We start from the raw sequence: 24,188 nt of genomic DNA, 5'->3' as shown, positions 1-24,188 counted from the left end.
ATTTCTTCCCCAGGGGTTGTTTTCTTTTCATAACTTACAGCTTTCTGTTTCTTCCCCTTTCCCTTCTTAGGTACAACTGTGTGTCCTCCATGTGACAATGAGTTGAAATCTGAGGCCATCATTGAACATCTCTGTGCAAGCGAGTTTGGTAAGAAAGCGTCCCTGGCAGTCTGGGGTGGGGGGGTTGGAATCCCCTGTCTTTTCCTGGCCTGTGTCTCCTGATCAGAGAGCCTGTGAGGGTTTTTGTTGGAGTTTGACATTCTCTACCTCCATCTTCTCCAGATGGCTGCTTTCTCAGGTAGACAGAAGACAGACTAGGGCAGGAAAGGAGCAGTTTCTTTTCTTTTTTTTTCTTTTTTACATGATTAAACATTTTATTTATTTATTTATTTTTTTAATTTTTTATTTTTTTATTGGTTGTTCACAACATTACAAAGCTCTTGACATATCATATTTCATACATTAGATTGAAGTGGGTTATGAACTCCCAATTTTACCCCAAATGCAGATTGCAGAATCACGTCGGTTATACATCCACAATTTTACATAATGCCCAATTAGTAATTGTTGTATTCTGCTACCTTTCCTATCCCCTACTATCCCCCCTCCCCTCCCCTCCCTTCTTCTCTCTCTACCCCATCTATTGTAATTCATTACTTCTATTAAAGCCAAACCGTTTGTGCTTTTCTGCACAGGGAGGTGTCACGGTATAGGACTGGGGAGACCTTCTCTAGCAGCACAGGGTGGCAGATGTGGGGATAGGTGGAGAGGAGCCTGGGAACACACCAACCTTGGGAAGTTACAAGGAGGCACAGTCCCCTCTCACCTGCTCCAGTGGGCAGCCTGCTGGGCTTGGTCTGGATAACTCTTTTTTTTATATCCACCCCTAGATGTCAGCACTACTCTACACAGGGTTTAAATGGCTGACTGCAGGGTACCTTCCCAGGAGGGGGAAATTTCAATGCTGGGGGAGGTAGGGGGGTTCAGAGGAGAATCCCAGTCATGTTCTTCCAGGTAAAGCACATTGACATCCCCACAGTGGTGCGATTTCTCTCCCCTTTTCCAAATTATTCTGAATCAGCACCCAGGGCTCCCGGAGCTGGAAGGATGTGGTCTGAGGACCAGATCCCAGGAACTCCGGGGATGGTTTCTCACAGTCTGAGGGTAGGAGACCTGAGTTCTCAACAATCCGGGAGTGTTTTCTCTAGGAAAAGCAAATGTGAATTGCTTCCATTTGGAGGGCCAGCTCCCTTCATCTCTCTAGCTCTACCTTTAATGGATGCAGAGACGTGCTTGGGCCAGGGCTGGTTTGCTGAAGGATAGGTTCAGCCTGATGCTGAACAATGTGTTTCTCTGCATTGTGTTTCTGAATTTGGATTTCTTACAGAATTCTTATCAGGAAAAGCATAAAGGTAGGTAACGTGAGTCTTCATGTTCATCAAGAATCACTTCGTGTTCATTAATCAAACTTACCACTTATTAAACTTTATCATATACAAAAAAGGTCTTGTACTAGTGAAGTGCCATGTCTGAATGAAATTCACACCCATTTGGGTGCATACACAAGTCAAAGGAAATTGTGCATCACAACAGGTACGTTTTCAGAGTATTTGCAGTTTTGCAGAAGATGGAAGTTGGAGAATTCAAACTGTTTGCTACAGAAAGCATCAGGAGAATGGATGTTTATTGTGGCTTCTCTGTTCTTGGAGGAGAATGATGGCACCTCTTGGAAAAATTTGATCTCCTGTCCTTTTTGCTATCAGTGTTTGAGTCATACCATATCTTCTTTTTTGCCATTTTAAAAGAACTCAAATAAAATTGTAGAGGGCACCTGAAGTTTTTCATGTGAAGTCTGATGTCCTTCCACCTAATTCATAGTAGTAGTATTTACTTCTTTATGGTAACACTCTTGCTTCATTAGGGGATACCCCAAACTGGGCTGAGGCTGGTGAGTCTCTTGCTATACAGCTCCACACTACCTTGGCAGCAACAATATTTTCATCCACAGGATACATTTGGTTCCCTTCCCGAAGGACTTTGAGGAAACAAGGGCACAAATAAAATCTCTTAGAAATCCTGACAGGTAGTGTTTAGTTGCATGGTCAGGACAGGAAGAATGGGCTTGGATATGACTGAGATCCCAAAGTATCCTCGGAGGGATAGTTAAAGGTATGTGCTTTATAATATCTGAAGAGAATCAACAAAATTTGATTCTCTTCGGATATGGTAAATTATAACACTCACATTTAGCCGTTGGCCCCCTGGCCTTTTATAAGCCCAGGGAATCATATTAAACTCTGAAAGGTAATGTATTAGTGGTTAGTTTATGTTCATATGATTTGATCAGTTTCTGCACCCCAGAGAGGAGTGAGAGAAGGCCTTGGATCTGAGTGTGTGGTAGACTGGCAGGTGATGTCTTCCCATTAAGAAACTCAAAATTTAGTGTGTCTATCACTTACATGCGTGTGTCCCTTCATTCAACATTTATTGAATACAAAGCACCATGTTAGACACCGTCATCCAAAAGTATCTACCTTGAATAAATTAAAATGTGAATTTTAGCGTTTTAAAAAATTCCTGGCTAAACACTAGTCAGTGATTTGCTGTAGAGTGAGGTGGTAATTTATAGCTCATAGGCTCTAAAGTTCCTGGGGCTGCAGAAACTCAAGGCCAAAGTTAACATTAAGGAGCTGAGAAAAGCGGATCTATGTCTTTGTGTTCAGGATCTTGATCTGAAACTCAATATCCTCAAATCATCATTGGGTCTCCTCCCTATTCTTCCAGTTGTCCCTCAAAATTCTGGGGGCTTTGTGGCTATTAGTTGAACTAGATGGATTCTTAAACGTGGTCTGAAGAGGCAGTCCTTGAATTTGGATGGGCAAGGTTGACTTTATAATGTAGGGCAGAGGTCTGGAGGGCACTAGGGTAACTCGCCTGCCACGCCCTGCAGCAGGCACCTACTAAATCAACAAGCCACCAGCATACTGCTTCCTGGAAGGAGGGTGTATTTTTTGTTAATAACCAGTCTGATTTTGGTGAAGCTGAGTAATTAGCTATTTGGGATTGTGTTCCTTCAGCCCTGAGCTTACTTTCTTCTTGAGTTCATAGAGTTCCTCTGGAACCTTAGAGATCATCTTATCAAGTCATCGTCTTTGATAAATAAGGAATCTGACTTTGCCACCTGGAGTCTTTTTGTTCACTATGGTGCTGGCTTCCTCACTTATGAAATGATGAACAGTGTTTCGACTTTGCCATTGAGGTACTGCACAGCGCAAGTATGGTATATACTGGATTTTTTTTTTTTTTTTACCCTGGATGCAGGAAAGACTTTTTTTTTTTTTTTTAAATATTCTTATAAAACAATAAATAGGACCCCTAGCACCCCACGGTCTCTCTGCAGGAGCCGAGTTTAGCTCTGCCCTTCTTAGCACTCTGGAGAACACAGCCTTGTTGAGAAACTTGTTTCCTAGCTCAGTTCATTTCAAATAAGTGAGGCAGTCAGCCACGCTGATGGGATTCAGTTAGGAAACAAAGACATTCGACAATGCAAGCTGACACACAACAGAGAAGCAAAAGAATGTTTGACTCCCTACTCCAGGGATCAAACTTTGCATTAAGTGGTCCTGCCATTCCTGGTGGGAAGACATAGGTTGCTAGAAGGCGCTGTGAGCTCTGGAAGCAAGGGCTGCATTCCTTCTGGGTCAGCACTCACCCTTACACATTTGCCTGCATATCCTTGGACTCCGGCAACCTCTGTGGATCTGACCATACCCATCCCATTACCTTCCCCTGGGCAATGCATTTGTAACCCTCTGGCGGGTCTGCCTGGCCATTTTTCTCTCCACCCCTGTATTGTACCCCCTCAGTTCAGAGCACATTTTTTTTCCCCCAACAGGGAAAAACATCAGCAGAAAAGCTTGTGTGCTGATGCTTTGGAATGCAGCTGGATCAGCCTGGATCAAGCACCAGATGTGGGAAGCCAAAAGTTAGGTGGTGCAAAGTCTCTAAATTCAACATGGCGGCCAGCCTGCCTGCTATGCTTAAATTAGGATGCACTCTTCTGTTTTTTGTTCTCTCTGCTTTACTTGCTGTATGACATCAGGGTACTCCTCTTGCCTCTTAAATAGGCCAATGTAGAGTTTGAGCTGCCACACAAATAATCTTGCTGTTAACAACTTAGTGCCCACATCCATCTTTCCTTCAGGTTAGTTTATCTCAGGGAAGTGAGGATCTGATTTATAAATGCTGTGAAGTTAAGATCCTCGCTTCTGGCCACTTTTCTGAGCTTTTTCTTCAGTACCTGTAAAAACCCTTAAGCATTTCTGGCAGAAATTTGCATGATGATATTTAGTACTTTCACTACAGATAGTTCGGAACTTTTTTTTTTTTTTCTTTTTGCTTTTTGAGTTTTTTGAGCTTAAGAATTCAGGTGGCAATTCTTTAGCCCCATAGTTTCTTGCAGTACAAAAATATTCCTTTACTCCCAGAAATTTTCCTTGCCTTCTGGGAGTATCTTTCTTTCTTTTTTTTTTTTTTTTTGGTTTATATGTTTTCTCATAAAGAAAAAAAACTGTACTTGGCAACACTAATATTAGCCAAATAGGAAAGAAAAAGAAAAGCAGCTCTCACTGTTAGCATTTGGAATATTTCCTGGAAGAAATATTTTCTGAGGTCCTTGCACCTCTGCTGATCTGTTCTCACTCTGCCTCACACCTCTCTCAAGGTATCTGGACTGTGCTGCTATTTGTAGTTTCATTCAGCAGGGCAGTTTGCTGTCTTGCAAAAAGGAGTTTAGGCTTTCCAAACTAAACGAGTTTCCTCCCTAAGAAGAGGAAAATTGGCTGCCAACCCAGTCACAGCAACAATCTGTAAGCTGCTGGAGAGCAGCGTCTGTCTTATGCCATATTTTACCTAGTGTAGGATGCCCATTAATTATGAGATGCATTATTCGTTTTGCATCACTGACAAAGAAAACATCCTTCATGCTAAAATGCAAAAAGAATTTGAGTCTCAGAGTGAACAAAATAAGGCCTATTTGTACTCAAAAAGTTCCTGGCACACTGTCCTATACAGGGTAGGCAAAAATTAAAGGTTTGTCAGAAGAGTCCGTGAATGACAGGGACCTGGATATCGGACTTGATTGATTTTAAAGGGGAGAGCTCCTTTCCAAGTAAATATGTACTGTGTGTTTAATTAAGTTTAAGGAAAGCTACATGCCCTGTTTTAAAAATTTTTTTAAAATATCTTTTTTTAAAAAATATATTTTAAATGTGATGCTGAGGATCAAACCCAGTGCCTCATGCACGCTAAGTGAGCACTCTACCACTGAGCCACATCCCCAGCCCTACATGCCCTGCTTTGGGTGACTTGAATGTCTATGTGTGTCTGGAAAAAGCAATCCTAACATCCAGAAATTTAGTTTAATCAAAGTTAAATAGACATGGGAGAAGGAGCTATTACCCCCTCCCCCATATAGAGTTGGCAGGCTAAGACTACTGGTTTTTATTGTCACTGAAGATGTCTAAAATACATATCTTATCTACAGATTTGTAAATGCTTGGAATTAATTGTTGTTTTGTGTATGAGAAAACATGGAATTGTCTCTTTGTTAAGTTCACTGGAGGTGTAACACATGGGTTATCATCTGTATCTTATTCTAAATAGTCTTCCGGGCTTGAGATTATATGGTGCAGTGCCGAGATCCTGATTAACCAGAAGCTTTCAAAGCCTTCCAATTGGAGTGGTGTTTGTCAATTACTTGCTTATCTAGTCTCAGTTTGGAGGTTCTTCCCAAGGAATCAGGACCCTGGCAATTTAGGCTGAGGTCACACATTGAGGAACTCAAAGAAAAAGCTGTAAAGAGCCAAATTTTCCCCCTTCAGTGAGTATAATGCACCCTTCCTCCATCATGGATTCTCTCTTGGCTATGATGGTGGCAGAAGATGCTTAGATAAGGCAAATTCCACTGAGCATCAATTTACTGTAGTAACTTTAAACCAGTGAAAGTCTACTGAAATGTGTGCAAGGGCACAAATGTCTGGGGTCTGTGGATGGGGCATTACATCCTCTGGAACTGAGTTCATTCCTCTCTCTGCCTCCTTTGCTACTGTGTGTACGTCCTGCCACACTGGGCAGATCTTCTCCATGTCTCGGTTTCCTTACAGTGAGTGGTAGCTTGTATCCAGAAATAGATTTTGATGATGAGCAGATAAGGTGAGATAGTATCTTACAGCTGAACTCAGCAGTTATTCCCTTTGGTGCTCTTTCCAGGGATGGAAGTAACCAGTGATTTGACTTGAGCATGTGAGGCCTCCTTGTATGGGTTTCACTAATGAAGTGAGGAGGGATGATCTGGGAAGCTCTCCTGTCCTCTACTCTCCGTGTATTTATTGAACCTGATTCTCATTCAGTCCTTTGCCCTCCTTGCATCATGCTGGAATGGTTGCCTTTCTTTGTCCTGAGGCACATTTAGGTATAGCCATAATTGGGTTGGAACGAGCTGACCCATGACTTCTACTTGTGATTAAGTCCAGTTCTGACTGGGTTATTCCTTGGGATGGGTACTTGCCAAACAGTGTGATCTGGGTGTGCTTGGTAGCGCTCTCCAATCGCAATTCTGTGACTCTGGCCCTGACCCACGGGCTGAGCCCTCCCACCTCTTCCTTTCCTTTCTTTCTTTCACTGGGTGGCATATCATATTCACATAAAACTAACTATCGTAACCATTTTTAACTGTTTAGTCAGTGGCATTGAAGTACATTTACATTGTGGACCAACCATCACCACCATCCATCTCCCGAGTTTTCATCATCCAAACTAAAACTCTATACCCCCTGAACATTAACTCCCCATCCCACTCTCCCCAGGCCCTGGTAACCACCATTCCCCTTTCTGTCCCTATGAATATGGCTACTCGAATGGAATCCTATGGTATTGTCATTTTGCATCTGACTTATTTTTCTAAGCATCATGTCTTCATCTTTTGTGGTACATGTTAACTCCCAAGGAGAAGGGGAGCAAGGAGAAGGATTTGCCCTCAAGTTCACCTTTATTTTCTGAAGCTTTTCTGGTGGGGAAGATGGGAAAAGAGGGCTAAGGGTAGAGCTGGGGTAACTGAGCTATTCACAGCCCATGCATGCTACCTTTGCTGTGGGCACCCTGTTATTTGTACCAGTTATTTGCTAATTTGGATAGGACCCTGAAGATCAGCCAGTCCATGCCCTTCTCTTACAGACTGAAGAAAAGAAAAAGGAGTTAGTCATTCTGTTGCCCAAGGCTCCTCCACCTGGACTCCTGACAGCTTTCCTTCTCATCAGCACATGTTAAGGAGCCAACCCAGATTTCATACCCTCCTGCCTTCCTGTCCTCTCATGCCCCTCATGTTCCCATCCTGCCAGGAGCCCTGGAGGAGCCTCCCAGGTTAGGGCATTGAGTGAGTGCTCTTTTACTCTCAGAGTTGGTGGAATCTGCAAGGACAGAGAGAGAGAGCTCAGTGGTTGTTGGATTTCTTCTTGGTGGAGAGAGGCAGGCAGTGTAGCAGGCTAGAAAGAACACAGGCTGTGGCCCAGACAGACCTGGATTGAATCCCAGCCCTTCAAGCTGAGCAACCATGAGAAAGTCTCTTAACCTCCCTGAACTTGCCTCCTCATTTGCAACATATGAAAGGTAATTCCAATCTCACTACATTGTGGGGAGAATTGAATTAATTAATCAGATTCATTAATTTCAGTCACTAGAATGTGATGGCTGTTTAATCCACACGAATGATATTCTTTTATTATAAAGTTGTTTCAGGGTAGAACTTTGCCTAGGAAAGGGGATCTGATTCTAGTGCTCATGAAATTAGCTAGTTTGGCAAAAATTAAGTGAATCAGTTAATCAATTAAGAAGTGGAATGGAACGTACGGGTTAATTCGTTGTTGACAGGATTAAACTGAAGAAGGCTTTTAAAAGACCTGTTTGGAAAAAATTTTTGCAACTTCTAGGTACTAGAGTTAACACAAACAAACATCCGCTGCCCCTAAACTGCAAAACTTATGAATGATAGTAAAGAAGGACCTCTGGATTTTAGTTAGATCGCTGACAACCTGAGGTCATTCTACAATTGGAAGCCATCAAAGAATTATGACCGAATCTACGCCACTTCCAGGACATGTCCACTTAAGTTTTCTTTTGTGTGTTTTTAGGTGCTTTTAAGCAACCTAATATATTCTCCTCATAATTTATTGGGGTCTATTTCAGAGAGAGTTTAGCGCCCCTTTGTGTTGTCGCCCCTCCTCTCCCTCCCCTTTTTCTCATGCAACACCTCCTGGGCAGAATTCCTTTTCTTTTCCAACAGCTGCCCTGTGATATTCATTCCCTTTGACCAAAGAAATAGGCTATATTCAGAGGCAAAGGAGCATTTAAATATTGGTAGATTTCATCCAGTTTTGTAGAAATGAGCCAGAAGCTCCAATCTGTATTTTTTTTTTTTTTTTAAAGAGAACAAATGGCCAAAGAAATGTCAGACCCTTGCCCTGCCCCAACCTGCTTAGAGCAGCCAATTAAACATGCATTAGCTTTGGAAGGCTTCTCAAAGGCCTATAGATTGTGCTTGAAATCTTTGTTTAGTCTTTCAGGAACACTGTCACACGGATGATTTATCAAAGAAAGTTGTTTATCTGGCAGTAAAATAAACTCTGGGCCTGTTCAGACTAAGATTTCCCGTGAATTTCTACCAAGGTAAACACTGGTAACTGGCAGGTTGCAAATTCCGTGTGAAAGCCAGACACATACAATAAATATTTGAACTACGGCTTTGCCGTGTAAGAGGCCTTGCCTGTCACTAGCGCTGTCATTCTCGATGTGCCCGAGAGGACCTGGCATAGCAGCCTGGCTGGCTGGACAGACTGGCATCATTGATGTCTTCAGGAGTCGCCTCTGCTGCGTCAGCCTTCCTGGATCTGAGTGCCACTTAGTGCTGGCACCTGGGGACTTCCTGGTTCAGAGGGGGCAAGCCTCAGGACGGCTTCCCTCCGCATCACAGGGACAGCTTGTGATGGGTTCTGAGGGAAGTGAACCAGAAGCAGCCAGCTTAGGTTTCTTTGAAAATAGACGTTTGTTGAATCAAATTGGCAGGGGGTTGCATGTGTTGAATGATTTGGGAGTTGGGGCCAGGGCATGGCGGTAGGGGATGAAATCACCTTCTGGATTCTGCTGAATTGGAGTTATAGTGGGGAAACTCTCTCTCTCTCTCTCTCTCTCTCTCTCTCTCTCTCTCTCTCTCTCTCTCTCTCTCTCTCTCTCTCTCTCTCTCTCTCTCTCTCTCCTTCCCCAGAGCCTCTGGTTTTGTTGTTAGTGGTTTCCAGAGATCTGTATTAGAATCAAGAGGAAAGACGAGCCCTGCGCAGGCAAGAATAAGAGCCCAGGGCAGTTTTAAGAGATGCAGCAATGAAGAAGTGGAGGGCGATGATGAAGGAGCTGACATACAGTTTTCTAGGTCTTTCAAAGGGTTATATTGTGCTAATTGCCTGTAGTCATTTTTTTCAGAGAGGGACTGTTGGGTTGTAAACCTCTTGTTTTCCGGCAGTCTGAGATGCTGGAGCTTCAGGATCACTGTGCTCTGGGGTCCTTACTGCAAGACCTTACTCCTATGACTTCGGCCCCATCCTAGGTGCTTCTTATCTTGACCTCCTTGGCGGAGCAGGGGTGAGAAGCAAGCACCCCAGAGGACAGGTGATATTTGTGTCTGTTGGAGAAAGGCTTTGGGGTGGGAGCCTCGGCTCAGGTGCAAAGCTCCCATGCTCACATTTGAGTCTTGAGAGTAAAAAGAGTTGGTCTCTTGGGTTCTGTAGCGGGTTGTGGGCCTGGGAGGAAGGCTGCTCACAGACAGCTCTGAAGAACTGATGTTTACTGGCTTGCAGGTATTTGGGGGGAATAAAGGAGTATTTTCTTCAGGGCAGGAATTAAGCGAAATCATTTACAAATTCTGAAAGGATGTCTGTGAGTCGTAAAGAGTGCCAAAATAGTACTTTGGTGGTGGCAAAAAATGAGGAGTCAGGTTCCCTAAACAGTGTTCTTTCTCATTCAGGTAGGATTATGAAGGGGATTTTCTTTCTCTTGTTTTCTCTAGTCCTTCTATCAGCCTGCTCTCCAGGACGTTTCCTCTTGGGACTATCTCAGAGGTGTTCTTCTCTGTTTGTGAGCTTTTTGAAAATTAGTTCAGACCTGTGTCTTTTATTAGATATGAATCCATTCACACTTGGGAAATGGCTTATGGCTGAAGGAAATCCCTACCTCTGTGTCTGTGGCCTGAAATAAGCACTTTAAACCCTTAGACACAACAGCTACCTGAAAAGCATGTTCCATCCTGCGGTGCCTCACGGGGGGTGGCCTTGCCAGCTTACCCTGCATGGCTCATGGGCTCACAGGCCCCCATGTGCTTCCAGACTGCCTTCGGTCTCCACTCTGTACCCAGGACTCAGTTCCTGCCCTTGACCAATTTAAGAAACCAGTGGTGAGACAGGCCTTGGCCACTCTTATCTCTGCCATCCACTCACTTCTGAAGCTCTAGTGCATGTTTTAGCTCTCTGGCCTGAGGGAGGGAGAGGTCTTCTGTGGGAGCTGCAGAAATTCAGGGAAGTTTCCTTGAGGGGATGAGTAGCTAAATGTAAGGCTTAAGATCAGAGGAGAAAGTCAAGGGCATTCCGATGTCAGGTGATGAGGGCAGGGGAAGGTGTTAGGACTCAAACAAGCAATAAATGTTCCAGTGACAAAACCTGTCAGGTAAATATCTATAGGTGAAGAATGTCAGTTTTCATTTGTCAGTTCTAGCCATGAGCTCAGCATCCTCTTAGAGCGCTCGGCCTGTCCAAATTCTTGGGGACTCACAGGCTGATTGAGGTATGACCGAAGGAATTGGTCCTTCTAATTCTCCATTGTCTGTGTACCTGACTAAAAAGGTGACAAGGTTCTAGCAGTGCTGGGCCTGCTTTTGTGGAGTGGCAGGTGAATTGAAAACCCATATGTGTTAGAGTTGTCAACCAATCCACTTGTGGCCATGACCTTTAGTCAGAGATACCACCCGGGAGAGGAGGCATTGGTGTGGAAAGGAAGGCGGTCAGCCAAGCAAGTACTTGTTGTCAGCCCTGGACAAGGTGCTGAGAAGTAGAAGGGCCAGACTGAACCACTGAGGGCAGCCCCTAACCTCCATGTAGTAACCTGCAGGCAGCCTCTCCTACCAGAGGGAGCAGGGCTGGCTGCAGAGTCAGGGCCTTTGTTCTAAGATGCAGAGGTGCAAAGAGGATCAGCTGCCTGCAAGGTGCCAAATGTTGACCAGCACCCCGGCCTCTCAGGTTACAGATTCTTTACTCTTAACACGCATTCATTTAAAACCAGGTGTGTATGTTTTCTTTTGAAAATCTAACCATGCACTCTTGTAAATTTGATTGAGAATACAATCATTGGGCTTCTAATGAGTACAGATTCTTGCTTTGTCTTTTATAACACATCCCCTAACTTTGGAACCATCACCCGGTGAGATTTTACCTGTGCAGACCGAAGTGTTTATATTGCTTGGGGAAGAGGGAGGGATCTCCACAGTCAGAGCCAAGCAGGGCAGCTGGAGAAAGTTGGTCCTGCACTCTGAAGAGTTCTGAGCTTCTTCCTTTCTCCAGGTGCCTTGAATTCTGAGTTAGGTCCTTGGCAAGAAAAGTAAAGCCTTTCCTGGCTATAAGGTAGCTCTTACCAGTGCATACAGGTATAGGCAGGAGAGATTTTTCAGTAGGCAAATTCTTTTTGGTTGCATGTTGCCTTTAAAATTATATCAGGAGAGAAAAGCCCTGCAGAGAGTCACCTGGATGAGGAAGAGCATCTACTTTATCATGCCTTGAAATGAGCTGGTAAGGTTTGGCAGTGGGGTTGGGGATCTACTAGTGGGTGAGCTCATGTGAAGACTAGGGCCCCTCCAAGTTTGGGGTCACTGGAGGGAAAGTTTCAGGTTTGCTATGGGCTTCTGCCAGGTGCATCTGTTGTGCCTCTTAGGCCCGGTGTCCTGTGTTTTGTATGACTCCTTGTGGTATTTCCTGCTTGGGGGAGGAAAGCACCTTGATGAATTTAATCACATGGTAGTGTTGGAGGCTTAATAATGCCAGGTGGATTGAAATGAGTGTATTGTGCAGGTCAGGCTTGTGCATAATAGAGTTATGTAGTTAGGATGTGGTTCCTTCCCTCAGTGGCCTTACGGCCTAGAGAGAAGAGGGTAAGTAGAATAGAATATTGCTTGACCAAATGGTCAAATTTTGTAATAGTAAGAACTGGGGGCCATAGTAGTGTGGGGAAGGCAATAGTTCATCCTCAGAAAGGGTCAAGGAAAGCTATGGAGAAGGCATAACATGCTGTCCTCCAAGGAACTGCTGGTGGTGGTTTGTTAGGCAGAAAAGATGGGCAGAGGATGTTCTAAGCCGAGTGTCCAGCAGGGATCAAGGCATGGAGGCATGAAGTTGTCTGCATTTTGGAGAGTGGTGAGTCTCTTTGTGGTTGAATTGTCTGGTGTATGGTGGTGAGTGTCTGGAAATGATAAAGTAGGCAAAGGCCAGTCACCAAGGGTCTTGAATGCCATGGTAAAGGAGGGAGACAATGCCTGTTGGCAGTGGGAAAACATCAAGAACCTGTTTTAAAATGTTCTGTCACTCTAAATAATTAAATAAGCAAACAAATAGAAGAAAAGGAGATGATGAAGAAGACCTCAAGGTCCAAAGGAAGGAAGTACTGATGGCAGAACTTCAGGCTTTAATGGGTGAGATGTTTAGGAGAGCCTACGAGTGGAGGGGAGAGAGAGGAGGCCCACAGTCATGACTCTTACGAGATGGCTCAGGGTGGTACTGGCTGGGTGTGGGCCAGCTCAGGGCCACCCACTTGAAGGAGGCAGGCCTGATGAGGTCCCAGCAGCCAGGGACGGGGCCATCTGCTGCGGTCAGTGCCCCCGGGAAGCCTCTGTGCTGGGTGTGCTGAGCAGGAGCCAGAGCCTATAATCAACTCATACTTGGGTCACCGCAGAGCTGGTCATTACCAAGAGCAGTCGTCATTAGGAGCTGTCATAAACCGCTCTGACTTTTCTCTCCTGAGCTTGTTAGTGGCCCAGGCAGGCAGCAATCACAGTGTTTCTGGATCCAGCCCCATAATCGCTGATTGGAAATGACATTAGACAGGGCCTGGGGACTGGATCAGCTCAGGTGTCTCAGGCTTCTCTGGAGGAGGGAGGCAAGAGAGGCTGCAGCTATATTAAAGGATGAGGGTCATGGCATATAGATGGAGTGTGTGTGTTTACATCTCTCTGGGTGCATGAGTATGACTGAGATGTGTGTGAAGATGCAAGTGAGCAGTATGTGATGCAGTATTAGTGTTTGCACATGTATGCTAAGTCCGTGAGGTGTGAAGGTAGACACTAGTGCATGTGTGGTATGGTGGATCGTGCGCATGTGGCCCTTTTGTGTTTGTGTGTGGGGGCACAGTGTAGCTGCCAGCTGCTTACAAAGCTCAAGGGGAGTCTGTCGCAGCTGGCCGGGCTCTCCCAGGGTTGTGGTCTTCACTCATGGGACCAGAGACTTGCTTCTTCCTCCACTGCTTCACAGAGAGGTCTTTGAGAACATGCTGCTAATTCTCCCTCCTCAGGAAGGGCTCTAGAGAAGCCCATCCAGGATTTCTCTGCAGTGGTTGACATTGTGCAAACCAAAGGCCATCTTTCCAAGGCTTAGTGTTTTGTTTTTTACTCCAAATGCTAAATAGACCTGTTTTGTTTAGGTTTTAGTATTTTCAGTAAATCTGTTTAAAACTGCTGATTTTTCTGGGCGGGAGTCACTTCCTTAGCAGATTCCAGTGGTTAGCAGGAATTGTCCTAAAGGGCCTGGTGTGATCCCTAGGGTTTTTTAAAAAAAAGCATGTTGGGAAGAACACATTAAGTGTTAGGAGTCAGACCGGCCTGAGTTCAAGGTCTGGCTCTACCCCCTGTCAGTGCAGCCAAGATACTTATTCTCTTTGTGGCTCAAAGGTTTATGCACTTGTTCAAAACCAACATGAAAAATTTCTATGTTAGGAAATAAAATATGACGCGGCCCAAAATAACACAGATTCTGATATCCTAGGATCCGACTTCAGTGCTGCCTTTCGGATGTGGGCCAGCCAGTGAAGTCTTTGAACCTGCATCCTTAAGTGAATTGATGGGTCCCCATTGGTGGTCTCTCTGGCTTCCAGCTTAGAAATAATGCGGTTTTGTTGTATAAGAACTCTGACTAGGTTTCTTGATGTTATATCTTCGTGGACTCCCCAGGCATATCCACTGGAAATTTTTGGCCTTCTTCTTAGAAGCCTTTGTCTAATACCATGGAGTGGAGGAAAAGTGAATTGGATGCACACACTGAAGAGTGAAGTTGGGGGTGGAGTTAGAGATTGTGGGACCATAGCAAAGAGCAGTGTATCATATTGTGTGATAAGAATTCTCTGACCAGGGTCTGGGGGGCTGGCGGATGTCCTGCCCTCAGCTGCCTCTCCTGGGGCTGGTCCTTACATATGGGATCCCTCTCCTAAATGTGTCTTGGGCTTCTTGTTCTTCCCTGTCTTTACTGAGAAACCTAGAGATGGATGGCATAGGGACCTCTTCACCTGCATGAGGTTGATAGTGCCTTTTAGAGAAGCAGTTTGGAAACACAGAAAAAAATATTCTCTCAGTAATTGCTTTCTATAGAATTGAATTTTTTTTTTTTAAATTGAGATTTTTATTTTAACCTTTATGGAACGACATACTTTTTCCCCCCTCATTTTTTAACTGGTGCATTGTAGTTGTGCATATTGATGGATTTATTGTTACAATTTCATACATGCACACAATGTAACAATATAATTTGACCAGTATCACTCCCCAGCATTTCCCCCCTCCTTCCCTGTCTCCCATCCCTTGGTCCCTTTCCTCTATTGATCTCCCTTTGATTTTTAGGAGATCCACCCCCAGCTTTGTTTTCCTTTTTCTTCTCTTGCTTTCACATATGAGAGAAAGCATAGGACCCTTAACCTCCTGAGTTTGACTTATTTCACTTAACATGATGGTCCCTAGTTCCATCCATTTTCCTGCAGATGGCATAGCTTCATTTTTCTTTATGATTGAATAAAAGTTCATTGTGAATATATGCCACATTTTCTTTATCTGTTCATCTGTCGGTGGACACCTAGGCTAATTCCATAGTTTGACTACTGTGAATTATGCTGCTATAAACATGGGTATGCATGTAATACTGCAGAAAGATGCTTTCAATTCTCCAGGGTAAATACTGAGGAGTAGCATAGCTGGATTGCCTAGTGGTTCCAGGCCCAGTCTTTTGAGGAACCTCCATACTGATTTCCATGGTAGTTGTACTAATTTATAGTCCCACCAACAGTGTAAAAGTGGTCCTTTTTCTCTACATTCTCTCCAGCATTTATTATTAGTTGTATTCTGATGACTGCCATTCTGACTGGTGTGAGATGAAATCACAGTGTAGTTCTGATTTGCATTTCCCTAATTGCTAATGATGTTGAGCATTTTTTCATGTCTTTGTTGGCCATTTGTATTTCTTCTTTTGAGAAGTCTCTATTTAATTCATTTGCCCATTTAATAATTGGGCTATTTAATTTTTTTTTTTTTTGGTGCAAAGTTCTTTGAGTTCTTTATATATTCTAGATATTAATCCTCTGTCAGAGAATAGCTAGCAATGATTTTTTTCCAATTCTGTTGGTTCTCTCTTCACATTCCTAATTGTTTTCTTTGTTGTGTAGAAGTCTTTAAATTTGATTCCATTCCTGTTGGCATTATTTCTTGAACTTTATAGGGGTCCTATTAAGAAAGTCTCAGAATTGAGTTTTAATTCCTATTCCACAATTTGCCTGCCACATGAGTTTGGTCAAGTGCAGTTTCTCTGAGCCACAATTTTCTCATCTGCCAAGTGGGGGATAATCATAAGTACTTCACTGAACTGATGTTTGAACTGTATAGATTGTATTAGCATCCTGGAAACTACAAAGTCCAGTTTATATATGACATGTTACTCACCCTGTGGTGGCTGAGACACAAGGTGCCATCTTACAACTCTCCACAAAAAGCTTCCTCTTTAAGCAGGAGCTGGTTCATGGTAATGTTTTTCTTAGAGGAGCTTAAAAAGAATTTTTGAGATTATTAAAATAGAGACTGAGCTAACCCTATGCATCTCTTGTGAGCCTTGAAGGGAGCTGATATTAACAGAAGACTCAGATTGAAAGCACTGGGTAGGAGAGGAGGCTAAGAGGATCTAAACTTGACCTTGCCCTCCAAGAGGGGACAGCATCCACAGTAGACCTTGGGGCAGATGGACATGCCTGGGGACCGTCAACCTTTTGTAGCAAATGACTAATGCTTTTATCAACATTCTCAGTGCTCTTCCTCTGACCCAGTTCTAAGCGTGCAGAATGAGCACTCTGCATTCCTTTAGCTTCTGGTGGCTGACAGCAGATATTTTGTATAGACAGGATCTGTGGGGAGGACAAAGTAAGCTACCAGGCCCCTGGTTTCCACACATGGCAGTGTTAGGTTGACTCCTTTCCAGTTTCCAGGCCTGGCAATCTCACATCTTCCCTTCAAATGGATGAGCCTGCATGCTTCAGGATGTCTACCTTTCAGGATTACAAATGTCAGGATGAAAATTGAGAGAGCCGAATCTGTCTAATCCAGCAGAGAGAATACTTATTCTGCATAGCTCATAGGACTTGACTTGTTGCAGTGATAAAACTCTGTTCAACAAAGGGGATGGGCTGTCTGGTCATCCAGTGGGTGCTGCACCACAAGAATTATACAAAGGTACGATGGCCTCTCGTCTGTGATACGAGAGAACTGCCTTGTAAGCCAGAAAGTATGATGTCAAAGGTCCCTTCTAACCCTTCAAATCCCATGATTCAAGGATTTTCCAAGCACCTGCGGTGTGTCTTCTGGTGGGTGACTTCTACCCAGTGGCGGTTGTGTTGGTGGGTGAAACTTTCTTCTCAAGGGGGATGTAAGATGATTTTCTTGGAGAAGATGGAGGAGTAAATGGGGTCCTCCAGCTCATGAGATCACTGCCAGTGTAGAAATCCTATCCTTAAAGTGTCTTTTTCTTCAGCCCCTGGCCTCACAAGTAGACAGGCCTCTTTGATGAGAAAAGGGACAACACCTGGATGTGCAATACCAGAAGGTATGGGTTCTGAGACTTGCAGATGAAGACGAGGCGGCTCTGAGCCTTCGAATGGTCATGACTCTGGGGAACAGCTATCCAGTTGCCAGGAAGGGGGCCTATTGGATGGCTTCCTGCATCCTTCCCCCACTCTGTCCTTCATGCAAGCAAAAGCACCTGGACCTCCCACCCCCCACTCCCTGTGCTTCCCTGGGTATCAGTTTTCCTTGTGAGTTTGAAAAAAAAAAATTTTTTTTTTTTCCCTTTACAGTTGTGTGTGATGGGGTGGGGGAGGTGGTGAGAGGGTTGAGCATGAGGCTGCCCTTCACTGAGAAAAGAGTAGAATCAATAGATTGTGTTGATTTTTCCCTGTGACTGACAGCTCTTTGCCTGGAGCCTTCTTCTCTTACAGACTTAATGTATCTCCTGGCAGATTTCCCTGTTTGGAATGGTTGCTCAAAGTCAAGAGCAGGCAAGCCTAGGGAAGCACAGGGGAGCTTTCCCGTTCTTTTGCTCATTTTCCCCATCCTGGCTCCCTTTCCTGATGCTCTCTGGGACTTGGATGGTGTGAGGAATCTGGTTTGGATCAGCTGAAGGCATGTATTCTTCTCCTTGCCATCCAGGTTCCTCAGAATGAGAAACCTGGATTGAGCTGGTGTTTGGAAGCTTTTCTTCTCTCTCTCTCTCTCTCTTTTTAGGGAGTTATCAACCTGGAAGTTCCCAGTGGCAGCAGGGTCAGAGGGGCACATCCCAAAGCTCTAGCACAAGACTTCTGAGGTGGCCTGGTGAGGTCATTGGTGGCCTCCTGGTGGTGCTGTGAGCATTTTGTGCTAGGTCTTTGCCTTCTCTGGATGCTTGGAAGACAGGGTAGGGACATACCTGCTGGATGAGCCGCAGGGAAGCTCAGTGAATGGTTTCTGAATTGGATCCAAGACTGCAGCCTGCTTCTTTGTCTGATGAGTGGTCCTAGGAGGAATGAGGGGCCCAGGGCAGCTCTGCCCAGGCTCTCCCTGAAGTGAGAGGGCTGGGAGGACTGTGAAGGGGCCTATGGACATGGCTCTCCTCTTCTATTACAGCCATATTTCAGGAAATGATTTATCTGATAACGAGCTGGGGTTGTACTTCTTCAGGCTGGAGTGGGGCTTTGTTTTCTGGGGTTTGGCACTTTGTTCTGGCACTGAAATAGGGAGAGGACTGCTTGCATTTAGAGAAGGAGGGAGCGGGGGTGGGGGTGGTGGTGGTGGGGGGGAGGCAGTTTGAGCCCTTGGGACTGCAATCTAAGGGACTTCTGGGACTGTGCATGTGTGTGCGTGTGTGTGCATGTGTGTGCATGTGTGTGCATGTGCACATGTAGGAAAATATAAGAGGAGAAAGTGTAGGGAATGAAGGGAAGGGAGCAATGGTGCCTGGGGATTCAGGGGTCTGCCCTGGGTCTGCTTGGCTGCTAATGCCTGAGTGATAGGGGGTCTCATTTCTATTCTGGGCCTCAGTGTTCTGTTCTATAAAATGAGACTCTGGTTACATGGCCTCTTAAATCCCATTCTGTTTGAAAGATCTGCATCCCAAGTTAGTGTTCTTTAAAATGGGGGTGTATGTAACTCAGTGGTACAGAGAGCATGCTTAGTATGCGCATGAGTCTGGGTTGAACCCCCAGGAGCAGAAGAAAAATAATGGCATCTTTTAAACACACTCAGGCCATTAAGCAGCCTCTTTTCTTTGAGGGAAATCTTACCATGGACTCCATTATAGAAGAACAGCCAGCATGAGCCACTAGGTAGGAAGAGGAGGGACCCAAGGCTGGTTGGTGTGGCCATTGCTTACTCTGGGGGCACATCTGTGGGATATATGGAAGATTGTCTGACCTCAGGGAAGAAAGACAGCAATCATTCAGTGAGAAATGCACTCTGTCCTTTCTCCCTGCACTTAAACATCAGGTTTTTTACCAAAATGTTCCTGGCCTTGCAGCCTATGGGTAGGAATGATGTCATTTTTACCCAAACCAATGTTAGCCTATTAGCCTGCACTTGTTTGAGTTCTTCAGTTGCTCATGAAGGGCTTTGTGAGGTCTCTAGGGTAGTGGAGACTCTACTCCCTGTGCTGCCCTTTGTGGGCTTCATTAAATGAGCAGCTACTGTACCCCCTATAGGTTGAAGCCAAGATCTCTGAGGTTGCCTTGTTTGCTGCTGCCTTGAGCTGTTGTCTCCATTGCTGTTAGCCAATCTGGAAATCCCTGGATATTTCCAGCCCAGCTTCTATAGAGCTGCACCCACTGCCATGCTGAGGGTCCCTACTAAATGCTCTCAGCAGCTGTGGAGCTACAGGAGTGCTATTCCTGGTGTCTGAGTGGAATCCTCAGTGGCAAGGACATCCAGCAAGGTTGTTTCGCTCTGATCAACAGCTCTTTAATATATTTACATAGTACTTCTCCCTGAATTCAAAAAGGATCTGGCTAAGTTGCTAAAGCTGGCTTTGAACTCACAATCCTCCTGCCTCAGTCTCCCAAGCTGCTGGGATTATAAGTGTGTGCCAACTCACCTGGATGTTTTTTTTTTTTTTTTTTTTTTTTTTAAAAAGGACAGCTTTTTTTTTTTTTTTTTTTTAAGAGAGAGTGAGAGAGGAGAGAGAGAGAGAATTTTTAATATTTATTTCTTAGTTCTTGGCGGACACAACATCTTTGTTGGTATGTGGTGCTGAGGATCGAACCTGGGCCACACGCATGCCAGGCGAGCGCGCTACCGCTTGAGCCACATCCCCAGCCCTCACCTGGATGTTTTTAATTCCATAAAAATTAGTGCTGATGTGGGAGGTTTCTGCAAGCTCAGTTGCTGATTTTGGTCTGCTCCTCTGATCCTGAAATTGGATTTGTTTTTCAGTGCATCTTGAGAATGGCTGAAAAGCCATCTGGTGTTTACCTGTTGCATTTGCAAGGATGATTTCTCTGGGTTTCCTGTCTAGTCTCCAAGTCTGTCTGACATAGAGGACTTGACATAGTTCCAGGAAAAGGCCTGACAATCCTTCCACTCTCATTTGAAAGGGAGAATCCACAGACTTTGAAGGGAGACAAGGAGGAGAAGTAAGGATACCTACCTGGTAGTCTCTCTCATTGTAGCGCTCATCAAGGGAAAGTGCTTTTTGTTGTAACCAAGGAAAAAAGCAGCAAAGATGTGACTGTGTCCTGAAGCTCAGCAAATAAAGATCTTAAAATCTTTGTGCCAGAAAGAGAGGGAGAAACAGAATTGGAATACATGTTTTTAAAAAAGTCATGTCATCAAAAGCAAAAAATCTATGTTAAGCAGTGCTTCTATGTGTAGGGTGGCCTGGAATTTTCCTGCTTTTAGGAATGGGGTGAAAAAAGAATGAGATGATAGACAGTCACAGAGAGCTTCTTGAGAGACTATAGGAAAATGAATCCAAATTTCTAAAGCTGGAGTTGTTTTGGCTAATTAGAGTAAAAAAATATTTGTGTTTCTCTGCCTCTTCTGAAGGCAGAGCAGTACTTAAAAATGAGATAGAAAGTAAGGAAAATAAAGTAAACGAATGAATGAATAAAATATAGATTAAAGGCATAAATCAATCAACCTGTCAATCTGTCTATCTATCTATCTAAAATTTATTTGGTGGAGGAAATTGTAGGTATGTGATAGCAACCCAAGGTATGCCATCACAACTGGCAGACTCTGGCTTCTGGTACCTACTGGGAAGCAAAGAGCTGTTTAGAATATGGCAGGACTCTGCAGTTTAGACTCTGAGGCCAAGAGGATGTGACAAGATCTAATTTCTAACATTACGGCCAGGCTTTGTGAATGGAGTCAGACCCAGAGCCCTGAGGTATGCACATCTAACCACTTGGGGTGACAGGATATCTGCCATGCAGCCAAGGCAGGGACAATGAGGTTCAGACATAGATAGGGCAACTGACAGTTACCGCAAAAGGCTCAGAAAGCAGGCCCAACAGGATGACAAGAGGGGACCCCACTGTGCCCCTGGCGCTGAATGCTCTAAAGGTTTCTAGTGTTCTTATTGCCCCCGCAGCTCATTTCAAAGTCTTCAGACAAATAAGGACCCTTTAAAAATTCTTTATTTATTTGTTGATCATTGAGCACAGATATGCACTTGCCAGATACTCTGGGGGATCATGGTCAAGGTAGACTGCAATGCCCGAGAGCAAGTTTGGGAAAGAATCCTAGATATTGAGGATGCTTTTTTCTCAATTGGGCTCGTCAACAAAATTCTTCATCCCTGAGGGTGTGACTCTGTCTGCTGCACATGGGCTACGATGATGATTGGCCAGAGCGTGTGCTATCTGAAGCATGGTTTCACAGCAGACCCACCATTTGTGACAAATTGGCACCACGGCTGTTATTTATATAATGTGTCTGTACACACATCTGTCCACAAGATGTGATCTTGTCCTGGTGTCTGTACAGCATGTGACAGTTGTCAGGATGCCCTCCCACTCACCGCTTGTCTGAAATCTTTAGATGGTGGCCAACAGCTTGAACATTTTGTGTTCTGCAGTGACTTTGCTAGAATTGTAGCTATGACTGTGTGCAAGGTGACATTTGCCTTCCATGGTCCCCTGCCTGTGGCTGTACCAGTCATCATCCCATACTGAGAAAGTGAGAGATGCTGCTACCCTGCTCCTCTTGCACCTCCAGGAAGGGTCTGCCTGGCATCCTGGATGTTGTTGGCTTTTTGATGGGGACCTTGCAGGTGAGGTCTGTGAGGTGGGAACATAAAGCGGGTGAAATCACTGGGGGGACTTAGAGAAAAACTTGGAGAAAACCCCCAGACCCCTCCCCACTCCCTGTGTGGGGTGGAAGCCCTTGCACAGGATGCAGGAGACTTGGCCCATAGCAGGAGAACGGGGAAGAGGAACTCCGGGGAAGTGGGAGGCCAGCTCTGAGGGCTGACTCTGTAAATCAGTAATGGGCACTCCCACTGGGGGAGCTGGGGCTCACAGGACTGTCCCGTGGTACTCAGCCATCACTCTAATCCTGGATTTTGCCTGTCTTCAGTAGGAAGAGAAGTGCTATATATACATGGAGGGTACTGTGATCCATTAAAAGAAAAGCTGTTAGTTTTGGAGCTAGGAACTTGGTCAGTGTACCTAGAAAGCATTTGCCTTCTGAACAGTAGGTGTGCTTTGATAGTTGAGCCTGAATGTTGGCCCAGTAGGTGTCGTGGGCTCTTGCAGGTCTCTCTGTTGTTACTGAGTCTTTGCTCTACCACTCGACTTCATGCAGGTCTCTGTGGAGTTGTCCCTCTCCTGGGGCCAATGTGGTCCCATGGGTCAGCAGCCTCCAGAGCCGTAGGAAGCTTTGTGTTTATTTCTTTTCAGTAGGGGGCTGTCTTGAAGAAGCAGGAAAGGAGAGCAAAGTTGGGGGTTTATGAGTTTGTGTTGCCTTCATTTTTCCTAAACTATTTGCTTTCCTTTGGTTCTCAGGTTCTCAGAATCTCTGCAGTGTTATTTGTGAGTGAGAGTTCGGGTGGGTTGAGAGAGAAAAGACTCAAGGAGGGTCAGAGGACCCAGAAGCAGATTCAGCTCAATGCTGATAGCCATGGCTGGATGCAGGCCGGCCAAGCTTGGCAGAGAAGAGGAACTCTAGTAAACAGGGACAGTGCCAGCCTTGAGACAGGGCTGGTGCCGGCTACAGTTCACTTTTTAGGTTCTTGGCTTCAAACAAATCCATTTCAGGCCAAGACCGATTTCACCTCCAAGAAATTATAGGAACATCCGTCCTGTTTGGTGCATGTTGTCGTCCAACCTGACATGTCTCTTTCTGGTGGGCCTTTGCAGGGTGGGTGATAGGAGAGCCATGTGTGTTCTGTCCCCTTTTTTATCACTGTCTCCAGGTTTGCAGTGAAGCTAGGCCTGCCTGTCTGATGGATGGGAATTTATGTGTCGTGGGCCCAGTCTGGACTTTGGTGCTTGCCAAGGGTCAAAATTGGGGCAGGCTGCCAAGGCAACCTCTTCTTCCCAGCGTCCCTGCTATTAGCATAAAACCCAGAAGGGCTGAAAAAAAAAAAAAGAATAAAAGGGAAAGAAAATGTAAGTGTAGAAAGTTGGATAGATAGGCAGGGACAGGTGTGTGAGTGAGCAAGAAGAACTTAACCTGTGATTGGGACCCTCGGTTTGGTGGGCTTGGATATAGAAAGAATTGAATGATGGTTCGAATGCAGGATTTGGGGCATAAACTTCTTTTTTAGCTTTCTTAGCAGAAGTTTATGATGAATCACTGGAATGTCTCCCTCTCTGAATCATTTTATACCTAGAAAGCCCTCAGAAGTGAAAAGGGCCAGTGTGAGAAACCCTTCCTTGGTAAGGCATTGCACTATTCCTGCACAGAGATGAATAAGGCTGGCAGGAACCTGCAGGGGGGAGGAGGACATAGAAGGTACACCTGGGAAATTATCATGCAAAGGTTGAGACAGGGAAGGCCATGAAGGTCAAGCCTGGAACTGGCTAGGGGATTCCTGGGGAAGATGGACTATAGCTTGTGTTGAAGAATGGGGAGGAAAAGCATACATTTGACCTGCAGTGGACTATCTGCCTTTAAATGAACTGGACTGAGAAAATAATAGAAGGAGAAGAGCTGAGGTGTGCCCATGGCAGCCACTGTACAGAGGCACTGGATTCACGCTTCTTCAGGGGGATTCCATCTCAAGGTGGGTGGGGGATGCAGCACCTGCTGTAGGTCTCTTCTTGCCATCTGTCAAATGAGATGACATACAGTCTGCTAGACATGCTTCCAGTGTTTCAGGTCCCTCTCTGGGGTTGTCCTTGTGTTTAGACAGCTTCATGACCAAGATCAGTGCTATTGAGTCTGGGCTGAGGTACATGCAAATGAAGTATTTGGATGATGCGAACAGACAAGTTTTTTTTTTTTTTCCCCCTCTTGGATGGCCTAGGCTTCAATATTGAATTTCAAAGACAGAAGAAGGAAATATGAAGATTTAGATTTAGATTGCCAGTGATGGTATGGGAATAGAGATGACTGG

The 24,188-nt window shown here is 44.9% G+C and overlaps 1 protein-coding gene across 1 annotated transcript in view; it reads left to right on the top strand.

Annotated features, from left to right (window-relative positions):
- Positions 1-24,188, top strand: part of Sfrp1 (secreted frizzled related protein 1) — a 43,757-nt gene that overhangs the window by 5,859 nt on the left and 13,710 nt on the right. The window contains exon 2 of the mRNA XM_005340322.4: positions 71-148. Coding sequence (XP_005340379.1) covers positions 71-148 — 78 coding nt within the window. The remainder of the gene's footprint in view (positions 1-70; positions 149-24,188) is intronic.

The sequence above is a fragment of the Ictidomys tridecemlineatus genome, chromosome 14 (genome assembly GCF_052094955.1).
Source record: "Ictidomys tridecemlineatus isolate mIctTri1 chromosome 14, mIctTri1.hap1, whole genome shotgun sequence".
NCBI classification, from domain to species: domain Eukaryota; kingdom Metazoa; phylum Chordata; class Mammalia; order Rodentia; family Sciuridae; genus Ictidomys; species Ictidomys tridecemlineatus.
The sequence above is the reverse complement of the archived record's forward strand: the minus strand, read 5'-3'. Positions and strand labels throughout refer to the sequence as shown.